Source organism: Nicotiana attenuata, unplaced genomic scaffold (genome assembly GCF_001879085.1).
Source record: "Nicotiana attenuata strain UT unplaced genomic scaffold, NIATTr2, whole genome shotgun sequence".
Taxonomy (NCBI): Eukaryota; Viridiplantae; Streptophyta; class Magnoliopsida; order Solanales; family Solanaceae; genus Nicotiana; species Nicotiana attenuata.
The window spans coordinates 65,183-78,092 of record NW_017671214.1 but is presented as its reverse complement, the minus strand read 5'-3'; the positions used below and the strand labels follow the sequence as shown (position 1 = coordinate 78,092).

The window sequence follows — 12,910 nt, the reverse complement described above, 5'->3', positions numbered from 1 at the left end:
ATTCATTTCTCGAGCTTGGGACCTTGGAATTCGATTCCGGGCATACGCCAAGTCCTATATTTTCCTACGGACCCTCCGGGACCGTCAAATCATAGGTCGGGATCCATTTACCCAAAATGTTGACCGAAGTCAACTTAAATTCAATTTTAAAGGCCAAATGAACATTTTCATCACATTTCCCCATAAAAGCGTTCCGGATATGCGCCCGGACCATGCACGCAAATCGAGGTGAGGAAAAGGGAGGCTTCTAAGGCCTCGGAACACAGAATTTACTCTTAAATCAAGTGATGACCTTTTGGGTCATCACATGCACTTACACCTGTTTGACTGCATTTCAAGATTCAAAGAACTGCCTAATAACTTCTCCTGCTGGTATAGTCAGAACCAAATATCTGTTTCTAATGCAATTCCAAGTTGCAAAAATGCAATATATTCATATGCAGTCTTTAGTTTGATGTATCTTTTTCTTCCCATTGTGATAGTAGATGAACTGATTGTGGTTTTTCTCATAGGAGGCAACAATATTTTTGAACTAAGTGTGGAGTTGCGCACATGAAGTTGAGATTTCAGCTTATAACCGGGGTGTGATACTAGGGGGATCCCAAGGAGTCGTGATATGACTACGAGTGATTTCCTTGATTGAGCGACAACCACTTAACGCCATTGTCAGTTCAAATTCATCTTGAAGCATCTGAAGTACTTTTCTAACGCCAGCCTCTCCATCAACAGCCAGTGAAAACACAACTGGTCTTCCAATCTGCAAATGTATCACGCAAAATGGTCAGTGTGAGCAGTGGCGGGCAGATGCAGGATTACTGCCAAGGGGGTTCAGAAAAATGAAAAAGTTAAAAAGATTGTAGCTAGTGGGAATAGAACCATTGACCTTACAAAGGTTTTCAACCCCTTGTCAAGGGGATTCAAAACGTAAAAATATAGAGGTAAAAAACAGATTTTTTGTTACATATATAGTGTAACATTTCGGCGAAGGGGGTTCGGGTGAACACCCTTCCGCCCCTTAAATCCGCCCCTGAGTGTGAGCACCACCACAACAAATAATCTCATTTGTTGCTAAGTTCCTAATGATTTTGTTAAATTTGGTAGTTCGAGGCAGGGAAAGAAGAAGAGGAATATTTGATTATGTGAATGAAATTGTAACTGAGTAAATAAGTTCCATTCTTAAAGTAGGTACTTGCAAAAGCTGCCAAATTATGTGATACTTCTACTTACAAATACACCAGATGCTCCAAGAGCCAGTGCTTTAAAGACATCTGTCCCTCGGCGAATTCCACCATCAAGGAAAACAGGAATTCTTCCTTGCACTGCTTTGACAACCTGCAAGTTTTTAAGATGAAGCCAAAATTTTAACATGTAAAACTCCTATCAAGATTATGAGCTTAGACCCACTAAAGGTTCAACAAGTTGAATAGAAATAATACTTAAAAAATATCTTTAAAACACTGCAAAATATCAAGCAGCGAAAAAGAAAATCACACACCTAGCACACAATTTATAATCTCCTCCCTTTATCCCCCACTCAAACCTCCCAAGTGTTGTGAAAAGCGAGCGCTTCCTCGCTTAAAGCGAGAAGCGAGAAGCGAGGCGAGCCATCGAACGCTTCTGTTAGCTGAAGCGTAACAGGTTTACAAAAGCGCTTGCTTCCCATTAAAAAAGCGAGAAGCGATGAAGCGTAAGAAGCGCTCGCTTCTCTTTATAACAGGGCTGCCAACCTATTTAATTAAAAAGGTTGTTCTTTTTTTAAAACATCATCGACCAGCAGCAACAGAGAAAGAAATAGGCGACCTAGGGTTCAAGTTTTCTACACTTCTCAACTGCAAGATCATCAAGTTTGGTCCCAGGTATGTGATTTCTTCTTCCTCCTCCTCATCCTTCTTCTTCTTCTTCTTCTTTTTCTTTTTCTTTTTCTTTTTCTTTTTCTTTCACTGTTTCAGCGTCCAAATAGCAACGAAATGCTGGCTAATTTTTTTTTCCCTTCAGTTCTTCTTTCTCATTCTTTTCCTCTTCTTCTTCATTTTCTTGATCTGTTTCAGTGATAAAAAGATTGAAATGCTGCCCATTTTTTAGTTTCGGTTATACTTTGTCACTAGTTGATGAAGAAGAAGAAGTTGAAGAAGATGACGAGCAATATAATAATGATAGTGGAATACAAGAATTTGACAATCTTGTAAAAGAATAGGATGCTCATTTTGTGCTTTAATTGATGCTAATCTTTAGTTTTTACATTGAAGTATTGAACATTTGCTTACAGTTACAGGTGTTGTCTATGCAGTATTTATTTTAATTTTTTTTAAAAATCCGTTTCACTTCAAAAAAGCGAGAGCTTCGCTTCTCGCTTCCCACTATAAGAAAAACAGGGCTTGTCACTTTTCCTCGCTATGATGCTTATATAGATGAAGGGGAAAGAATAAAGGAGAAAAGATATATGAAAGTTCTGTTATAGCAGTTGAGGTATCATAGTTTTAATAACTAGAAGCTAACCTCTTCCAAGGCCATAACTGTTGCGGGAGAATAGTCAAGTTGTCGAGCCCCATGATTAGACACAATAATTCCAGCTGCTCCGGATTCTACAGCTAGCCTTGCTAAACTTGTCAAAGAAGAAAAAACAGTAAATGTGATTGATAAAAATAAGATAGAGATACAAAGAAAGAGGTAGAGAAAGAAGAAAAAGAAAACCAAAGCAATTGACATCTAATATTCTGGCATACCATCTTCCGCAGTTAATACACCCTTCAGTAGGATTGGCAAGTGTGTCATTGTCTGAAGCCACTTCACATCCTGTCCAAATTTCACAAGAGTTTTTATATGATAATAAACGTACAAAATTCTTCCTGCAAGGATGAAGTCAAGCAGCAAACCTTCCAGCTAAGAGACCGATCAACTTGGCCGGCAACATAAGAAGCCAGTCCCGAGTCATCCGTCTGCAGGATCATCAAACAAAGTGCCAGTCGGTAAAAATTGCACAATTTAAAACTTTAGTCTCATGTACGTCAGATTTTAATATCATTTACCTTGTCCATCTTTCCAAGCTCCAGTCCTTCAAAATTCTTCAATGTCAGGTGAGGTGGCAAAACAAACCTGTCAGAAGCCAAATGAAAAGCACCATATCAATCAACTATACTTATGCGCGAAACTAGCTGACAACCAAATCAAACAATCAAAACCTTAGGACAACGAACTGACATAATAAAAATGGTGCCTAATACCTATTCTTGATATCAGCTTCCCTTCGACCAAGTCTTGGGGTATCAACTGTAAGGGCAATTGCCTTAAAACCAGCCCTTTCCGCTCTTTTCACTAGCTGCCGAACAACATTCCTGTCTTTATACACCTGAAATATGTAATAGAACTTGAGGCTTCCAAGCTGTGTTCTAGATAATAACCTCATCTAAAAATGATAAGCGTATCAAACCAGTTGCCACACAAATATTTGGTAGTTATGACTCAGTGTGGATAATCACACAGGAAAGAGAAGAATAAGGAATTTAAAGAAAGATAACAAGATTAAAAATTTGATGGACATAAAGGAGAACACACGAAACAATTCATAAGAAACTTTCTATCTTCCCTTCTCACATGGTATCAAGACCTCTGCAATTTTGGTAGAGATCTGAATAGATTATGAGTATCAGGGGGTGGCCTTACACTGCCCACCAGACCAAACTATTTTTTCCCATTCGTGTTTGAGTATTCTGGTGTATTTTAATTATTACCACTCCAGAAGCACATCCCTTTTTTATGTCTGTTTTTTTTATGGGTCTTACTCTGTCAAGACATCAATCCACCTTTGTCCAGTCAGTGACATGTTGCACAATCAAAAATATGCCATCATCCACGGCATATTGTCATCAATTCATCACCTACTTAGTGGTTGTTAAGTAGTTAGTCATGTATAGTGTCCCACAATGGGAAGTAGATACCTATTATTATGTAATCACTGTATATAAATAGGGTTGTACAACACTTTAATTAATAATAAGATTTTTTTCCCGTGCATTCTCACATGGTATTAGAGCTAGTGTGAGAGATTCATCACTGTGCAAAAATACCAGCGACTCCGGGAAAGAAGAAAAAAAAAGTCACTGTGCTAATTCCGGTGGCCGTCCGGCGTCAGTCCTTTTTCTGTTGGTGTTGTGCAAAAACCAACACCACCACAAGGTTAAGAATCCTCCGGCCACCCTGTGCCTTTGGAAGCACGTGTTTTGTTCATAACCTTACTCCAGGAAAAGATAAGTTAGCTCCTCGTGCTCTTAAGTGTGTATTTCTGGGGTACTCGAGAACGCAAAAGGGGTATCGATGCTATTCTCCTGACCTCCAGCGGTACCTTATGTCCGCTGATGTTACCTTCTTTGAAACCCAATCATACTTCACAGGTCCAGGTAGTCACTTAGATATTGATGAGGTGCTACCAGTTTCATATTTTGGAGATTCAGTCACTATCTCCCATTCATCTTCCTCTACAACTCCAGCTTCACCACCTACAGCTCCAGTTGCAGCTCCACAACCTACAGCTTCAATTGCAGCTCCACTACCTATAACTCCAGTTCCACCACCTATAGCTCCAGTTCCACCACCTAGTCCAGTTCAACCTTCTGCAGCTCCACCACTCTTGACTTATCATCGTCGTCCACGTCCAGCATGAGGCCCAGGTGATTCACATCCTGCATCAGATTCTGCACCTACTGTGGACTTGTCTCCTCTTAGTCAACCAATTGCACTCCACAAAGGTGTACGATCCACACTTAATCCTAATCCCCATTATGTCGGTTTAAGTTATCATCGTGTGTCATCACCTCATTATGCTTTTATATCATCTTTGTCCACTGTTTATATCCCTAAGTCTACAGTTGAGGCACTATATCATTCATGATGGCGACATGATATGATTGATGACATGTCTGCTTTACATGCGAGTGGCACTTGGGAGCTTGTTCCTCTTTCTTCAGGTAAGTCTACTGTTGGTTGTCGTTGGGTATATGCGGTTAAAGTAGGCCCAGATGGCCAGGTTGATCGGCTTAAGACTCGTCTTGTTGCAAAAGGATACACTCAGATTTTTGGGCTTGACTATAGTGACACTTTCTCTCCTGTGGCTAAAGTAGCATATGTTCGTCTCTTTTTGTCCATGGTTGTTGTACGTCATTGGCCTCTTTATCAGTTAGACATTAAGAATTCTTTTCTCCACCGTGATCTTGAGGAAGAAGTTTATATATAGCAACCACCTGGTTTTGTTGATCAGAGGGAGTCTATTGGTCTTGTATGCCGATTGCGCAGGTCATTATATGGTTTGAATCAGTCTTCTCGAGCTTGGTTTGGTAAGTTTAGCACAGTTATTCAGGAGTTCGGCATGACTCGTAGTGAAGCTGATCAATCTGTATTTTATCGGCATTCTGCTCCTAATCTGTGTATTTATCTGGTGCTTTATGTTGATGATATCGTTATTACTGGCAATGATCAAGATGGTATTACTAATCTGAAGCAACATCTATTTCAGCACTTCCAGACTAAGGATCTGGGCAGATTGAAGTATTTTCTAGGTATTGAGGTCGCTCGGTTTAGCTCAGGTATTGTTATTTCATAGGGGAAGCATGCCTTAGACATTCTTGAGGAGACTGGAATGATGGGCTGCAGACCTGTTGACACTCCTATGGATCCGAATGCTAAGCTTCTGCAGGACAAGGGGAGCCTCTTAGAGATCCTACGAAATATAGGAGGTTGATCGGCAAATTGAATTACCTCACAGTGACTAGACCAAACATTTCTTTTCCGTGAGTGTTGTAAGTCAGTTTATGGATTCTCCCTGTGATAGTTATTGTGATGCAGTTGTTCGCATTCTTTGGTATATAAAGTCAGCTCCAGGCAAAAGGTTACTATTGGAGGATCGAGGCCACGAGCAGATTGTTGGGTACACAGATGCTGATTCGGCAGGTTCACCTTCTGATAGACGTTCTACGTCTGGATATTGTGTTGTAGTAAGAGGTAATTTGGTCTCTTGGAAGAGCAAGAAACAGAATGTAGTTGCTCGATCTAGCGCCAAAGCCGAATATCGGGCTATGGCTATGGCAACGTGTGAGCTAGTTTGGGTCAAGCAGTTGCTCAAGGAGTTGAAGTTCGGAGAAATCAACAAGATGGAACCGGTGTGTGATAATCAAGATGCTCTTCATATTACGTCAAATCCGGTGTTCCATGAGAGGACTAAACACATTGAAATCGACTGTCACTTTGTCAGAGAAAAAATACTCTCAGGAGATATTGTTACAAAGTTTGTAAAATCGAATGATCAGCTAACAGATATTTTCACTAAGTCTCTTATTGGTTCTCGTATTAGGTACATCTGTAACAAGCTCGGTACATATGATTTATATGCACCGGCTTGAGGGGGAGTGTTAAGTAGTTAGTCATGTATAGTGTCCCATATCGGGAAGTAGATACCTATTATTATGTAATCACTGTATATAAATAGGGTTGTACAACAATTTTGATTAACAATAAGATTTTTTTCTCGTGCATTCTCACTGTGGCAAATCAGTAGCATAGTTTCTCAGTATTTGGCCAAGTTGGTAGCCTTCTTATCTGTCTTCCAATCAAACTAGAAGCATGCAGTCCTCAAGTTTCATCACGTCTCATGGATTCACACTAGTGGCACCAGCAAATCATTTTCACAGCAAACATCAAGTCAATTTTCTCTCATGGAAGCATCAAGTCAATTTATTTCAGGAAATAGTATTTGTAACGAAATTATTCCGATGAATGCTTCTTCAACAACTTTTTCAGACATACTCAACTTGACTTTCCAGTTTTGATTTGCGAACTTAATTTGTTTTACTACCTCAAGTTTGAAGCGGCATGTTGAAAGTGGAGAGAATTGCTAAAAATTATTGAATAAATTTTTTAATGAGTTTGTTGAAAGTCAGAAGAATCAATAAGAATTTTGTGTTGAGAATCCTCAACGATTTCATCATTATGACTAGGAACTCTTATAAGTAGGAAACTTCCTAATTTCACGAAGCTGAAATTACTTCATGCAATTAACCAACCAATAATTACAATAACAACGACCCAGTGAAATCCCACTAGTGGGGGTCTGGGGAGGGTAGTGTGTACGCAGACCTTACCCCTACCCCGAAGGAATAGAGAGGCTGTTTCCAAAAGACCCTCGGCTCAAGAGGACAAAAAGACAAAAGGAGACAAAATCAGTAACACCACAGAAATAATAGGAAAAATAGGAACAACATGAAATCCAGAAGAAAGATACAAAGCAAAAGAGAAATAGTATCCGTACCAAACTAATCCCACAAAGTTATGACAAAGGCAAGACTCAACTACCTCCTAACCTACAACCTTAATATTCAACCTTCACATGTTCCTATCAAGTGCCATGTCCTCGGAAATCTGAAGCCTCGCCATATCCTGCCTGATTACCTCCCCCCTATACTTCTTAGGCCGCCCTCTACCTCTTCTCGTGCCCTCCACAACCAGCCGTTCGCACCTCCTTACCGGAGCATCTGGGATTCTCCTCTGAACATGCCCGAACCATCTAAGCCTTGCTTCCCGCATCTTGTCATCAATGGGAGCCACGCATACCTTCTCCCGAATATCATCATTCCTAATCTTATCCATCCTAGTATGCCCGCACATCCACCTCAACATCCTCATTTCTGCTACCTTCATCTTCTGGATATGTGACTTCTTAACAGGCCAACACTCACCCCCATACATCATGGCCGGTTAATTAAGAAAATATTTATATCTAATTTCCTCTCTTCTCATCTCTGAGTCGAGGGTCTCTCGGAAACAACCTCTCTATCTTCACAAGGTGGAGGTAAGGTCTACTTACATACTACCCTCCCCAGACACTAATTTTGTGGGATTACACTGGAATTGTTGTTGTTGTTGTATGCATTATGAAGCAATATTTATACACACCCAAGATTCACTTCTATTATATGAATGGTGATGGACATGCAAAAGAAGAGAGACATGTAGATCCATTGAAGGAAGAAAAAACACCACTTGCTTTTTCTGATCATGCTTCACAATAGAGGTAAGAAGAGCTAATATGAACAAATGAACATAAAAACTCACATAGAGCTGGAAAAAGCGAATGCCTGGTCCCGTTGAAGCAACCTCTTCTACACTGGAAGTAGCCCATGATGATAATGTCTAAAAAATATCAACTATATTTCAGCTAATAGAAGGGATATGCATGCAAATAAATTTCGAGCAACAATTCTAGCACTCAGCCAAATTTTAATCATTTGGATCGGGGTTGGGGAAAGCATAGAATGAGAAATCCAAACCATGATGGTGCCAGCAGCTGATGTTGCTCGTGCTGTCGCATATTCTCCTGCATCAAAGTATTTGATTCTCAGACAAACGTTGGTCACAACAAGACTATCGTCACTTAAGCTATTCAAAAAGCTTATGAGTTCCAAATGAACCAAATCAAATAGTGACTCCAAGAAGAAATGCACAAAAAGTACTGCCATCTCGCAAGAATTGGAGAAAATATGCTGCTATTCCAGCCAAGTAATATTTAGCTCTGCATTTGCTACTAACTAAAGCTACCACATTTTCAAAACAGTTGTCTACCTATAAAAACAAATAAGTTAAAACTCCTGATATGAACCACTAGAGTTTTTGTATTAAACAGAATTCAAAAAGATGCAATTCACTTGCTATATTTTCAATGAGATGTGCTAAGTCAGAGCTCATAACTATATGATACAAGACAGAATATGAAGCACTCGCAAGTGAACATTTGGAAATGTTCTCCTTGTAATTCTGAAAAATGGCATGCACTAGTCTAAACAGCAACGTACAACTATTTCAAAATCTGACTTTCTTAGTGAGTTTTCTCGATAGAAAATAAACCATTTGTTCCTAGTCCAGACTATAATAAGCCCACCACCTTAGTATCAAATATCAATCAGTAATCATTATATGTTTTATGGAACATTGCCAGATATCTTTGCCATAATTCAAAGAAATAATAGCAGATACCTTCAGGATGAGCCATTTTCTGCATTGCAGTCGGTGCAACCATGATCGGCATTGAAACCTTAAATCCCAAGACACTTGTCGTTGTATCAATGTTGCTTACATCTACAAGAATGCGGGGCCTAAACCTATTTGAAAGAAGAGGAAATTTAGAGGCTTAAGGAAGAAAATTCTTTGCAAAGTTGTAATATTTTTACACTTCAAATGCAAAGGCGTAAGGTTAGAGGTAAACAGAATACAAACAGCATCAACGTGTTTAAAGAAATACTTACAAAATCCTAGAGAAAGCATTTCGATTCTCTTGGAGAGTCCATTGGTCCTCTGCACCAGAGGCGTAATAATCGTAAATCATTTTTGGCAGTTTCTCCTTTGCAATGGTCTCATATTCCATGACATTGGTAATATTCTCCATTTTATGGAACAGTAATGCTGTCGATCTGCTGAGTGCAAAATACCATAACCATAATTAATTTCAGATTAATAAGACCTGGTACTTGAATCATTTGAGATAAAACGGAGAAATCTCTAATTTTGACATTCAAGTCAAGAAAGAATCATTTGAAACAAAGAATTAGGAGATCATGAGAAGGAACAGAAAAAGAGTAATACATTTTCAGATTCAGAAAAAGAATAGAAGATAAAATGAATGAAGTAAAGCTGGAAAAATTTAGAACATTCAACAATACGGAAAAAAAGCTATGCAGAAATATAAAGCTTTAACAGTCAAAATGGCTCCCCAGGTCAGTGCAAACAGTTAACAGTTATGCTAGTTTAGGCTTGCTTCCCCGAGCAGCAGAATCGTAACTCGCTACTGCTAGCAAGAGATAATCTAGCAAACACTTTTTATCTACGCCCTTAATTCAGTTTAAACAGTTCAGTAACCAGCCATCCATAAGTGGAAATACAAGCGAAAAAGCACAAAACAACGCACACCCCTTCAATTGAGTCATCTATTTACTCTTCTTCACCAAATCAATCCATTTGTCTTCTTTAGGATACAGTGCAGCTTTATGTGATACCCTATATTTTACCAACCACATTCACATTCGCTCATGGCACAGTGGATGTGATCATAACATTAAGAAAATAGATGTATCGCCTTTTTTGAATAACCACAACATATATAGCCCCTTTTTGACCCGGGGGAGCCAGAGTGTGGGATGCAGGCTTGGCCGATCCTTATATTTTTTTGTTCAAATCTTGTATTAAAAAAATCCATAGAATATGTACGAATTATTAATTTAGAACCCAGTAACTTAAAAGGATTACAATCCCGAACTCATAAGGTTCAAATCCTGGCTCTGCCTCTCCTTTTTTAGGTAGAAAGTCTTAAGAATAATTTAATTATCATGACCAGGTACGTACTACTTCCTACAAGCATAGGTATTGGATGACTTTGTCCACTAAAGATTAGACAGAATAATTAGGAATCAATTTCTCAAACATCCAAAAATTAGAACATGAAAATCTCAAATCTCCAGATAAGACACAATTATAACTCTTTCTAAAAAAGGTGATCAGATGACTCTTGGAAAGAATAAAAACTGGAATCAGATCACTGTTTAAGTCTACATCGCCAGAGGTCAAAATCCCAACAAAAAAAAAAAAACTCAAATTTCCTCAACCTATCAAATTCACATTCTTGTTTTCATAACCAAGAAGGAAAGAGAACTCATCAATCACATGAATTCACGAAAGGCACTGAGAACAACTGAAGAAAGCTTAGAGTGAGAAGAATAAAGAAAGAAAGAAAGAAACAAAACAAGAACGGACCTGTGGAGGTGGCTGTCGTCTGGCTTACTGTTTACTAGGCAAAATGGGTTGCATGGAATTACCAAATGATGACTGAAAAAGAGGATTAAATACTTTATACTCCCTCCGTCCCTTTTAGTTATCATGTATATTAAAAATAATTGTTCCCAAATACTTATCAATTTAAAAAATTAACAGAATTACTTATTCTTTTTTAATTTTGTGCTTAGCATTAATTGTTCTAGAATTAAGAGGCACTTGAATAGAAAAAGATTAAAGAATTTTATGGGATAAATTAGTCAAATTTCAGTGCTAATTAATTTTTATCTTAAGGGTTATGCAAGATTTTATCCTGGCAATCAAATGGGAACGGAACGGAAAGAGTACATATTTAATTTATATTTCAGAAAAATTAATATTTAATTTCGTGCTTAATTAAATATATTCACATAAGCGAAAATACAAAGGAGTAATATATTTTACCAAAACGGGGAAAACATCGAGAAGTTTCAACTTTAAAGAAAAGAATTCAAAAGAGAATTGACAAGAATAAAACAGTAGATTTTGACGGCTGAAGATGATGATCAAGAAAAGGCTGAAGATGATGATCGGAAGATTTATCCTTCCTTGTCCATCGCTGAGAGAAGAAGCAGTGAGAAAGAAGGGAATTTTGGCTAAGAATGAAAGTACACAAAGTAACCTAGTTATGTCTGAAATAACTCTCCTATGGTCAAGTCAAAGGACCATTCTGCCCTCACTCCTGATCATGCCATGTGCCATCCAATCAAACCATCCATATTACACTCACAATTGCAATCACATTCCAGCTGGTGTGGCATCGGATAGATATGGAATAGTCTAGAACTTTATTATCTGTAATTAGCTGTCTTTTATATTTGTATATATTTCTTATACATAGTACACATAGGACAAATTCTGTTATAATAGTACAAATGACAGAAGAACACGTATATGCACAGTACATAGGAAAATTTGTATAAGAAAAGGTATTGTGTATAGACTAAAAAAAAATAATACAACACTCCAATCAAGGATTGGATTTCAAAATCTTTCAATCTCTTCAGTAGAAAAATTAGAGAGCGAAGACAAACATCCCAACTATAGTATATTCTCGAAATCCATAACGAAACAGAGGAGATTGGGTTAGGTATTCAAATGGTATCTGATTTCTGTTCTTTTTTTCATTAATTTAATTCATTCATTCACATGCGTACGTTACAGAAAAGGCAGCTGACAGACATACGCACGGATTTGTTCTTCATTATTAATTTATATTATCATCCCTGCATTATTTGACCATCTCACTTAACCTGATTTAATATAATATAAATCAAATATTAAATAAATATATAATTATTACTAATAAATTTTTTTGGAAATTTTTAGAAAGCACTATAGTTTAGATCCTAGTAATTATAGTTTGCCTAATTACTATCTGTAGCTATTGTTCAATTGTTACGTACAGAAATAAAGAAAACTTAAATGCTCTTGTTGAGAGTCAAACTCAATACCTCAGTTAACTAAGTGGGCGCCCTAACCAACTGAGTTGCGAGAACTTGTTGCTCTCTTGTTTAAGATCAAAATAATTAATTAATCTCTTATTTCGTGAATTTGCTATAAAATTTCTAACTACAAATGGTAAATTTGCTACAAGTATAGCTACGAATGCTTGATACAGTGTAAATAATTGATGCGTCGCGTAATTTTTCTATTTTTCTTTTACACATGTTTGTTCTTTCGGTAAAAACTTGTCCCCATCGCCGATTAGTTAACTATAGAAGACAAACTAAGTTATTAGGAATCCTACTTTTGATAGATAAAAAAATTTAAAAAAAAAAACTTAAAAGTTATAACAACTTAACGTTAGAAAGTTTTGGATTAACGTCACCGTTTTTGGGTTATCTCATACCATTCTTCTTCTAGGTTCTGGCTCGGTCCCAAGTTTAGCGTTATTCTCCTAAACTATGACTGGTTGGAAGTTAAGAGATTGGAATATAGCAGGTTGGTTAATTTTATATTTCTACAAGTTGTTTACTCGTAAAACGGTATATATAAATTTATAACGTGGTTTATAGACACGTGAATTAAATTGATCCAAAAATATAAAGTAACAAAGAATAGAAAT

The 12,910-nt window shown here is 37.6% G+C and overlaps 1 protein-coding gene and 1 long non-coding RNA gene across 3 annotated transcripts; one reads left to right on the top strand and one right to left on the bottom strand.

Annotated features, from left to right (window-relative positions):
• Positions 1–271: 271 nt before the first annotated feature.
• LOC109206744 (peroxisomal (S)-2-hydroxy-acid oxidase-like) lies at positions 272–10,915 on the bottom strand. Of its 2 annotated transcripts, none has more exons than XM_019369602.1 (12): positions 10,786–10,915; positions 9,285–9,449; positions 9,016–9,140; positions 8,313–8,359; positions 8,098–8,175; positions 3,222–3,346; positions 3,027–3,093; positions 2,874–2,936; positions 2,724–2,793; positions 2,497–2,597; positions 1,228–1,332; positions 272–757 (listed from the first exon to the last, which is right to left on the bottom strand). In XM_019369602.1, the coding sequence occupies exons 1-12, from the start codon at positions 10,908–10,910 to the stop codon at positions 572–574; spliced, it is 1,257 nt and encodes a 418-aa protein (XP_019225147.1). In that variant the 5' UTR covers positions 10,911–10,915; the 3' UTR covers positions 272–571. The 2 variants fall into 2 exon arrangements, with proteins under 2 accessions (XP_019225147.1, XP_019225148.1); XM_019369603.1 differs by lacking the exon at positions 10,786–10,915 and adding an exon at positions 10,638–10,751.
• On the top strand, positions 1,350–2,304 carry LOC109206745. The gene is made up of 2 exons (XR_002064897.1): positions 1,350–1,856; positions 2,049–2,304. It is a non-coding gene; the product is annotated as an uncharacterized LOC109206745 (long non-coding RNA).
• Positions 10,916–12,910: the final 1,995 nt, after the last annotated feature.

Excerpts from the sequence above, each read along its gene's own strand:
- LOC109206744 (XM_019369602.1), bottom strand. The coding sequence starts at position 10,910 with ATGATAACTAAAAGGGACGGAGGGAGTATAAAGTATTTAATCCTCTTT. Across the intron at positions 3,347-8,097 it reads TTCGCTTTTTCCAGCTCTAT|GTGTATAAAGACAGGAATGT; the intron begins GTGAGTTTTTAT and ends TACATATTTCAG. Across the intron at positions 2,598-2,723 it reads TGTATTAACTGCGGAAGATG|CAAGGCTAGCTGTAGAATCC; the intron begins GTATGCCAGAAT and ends TGACAAGTTTAG.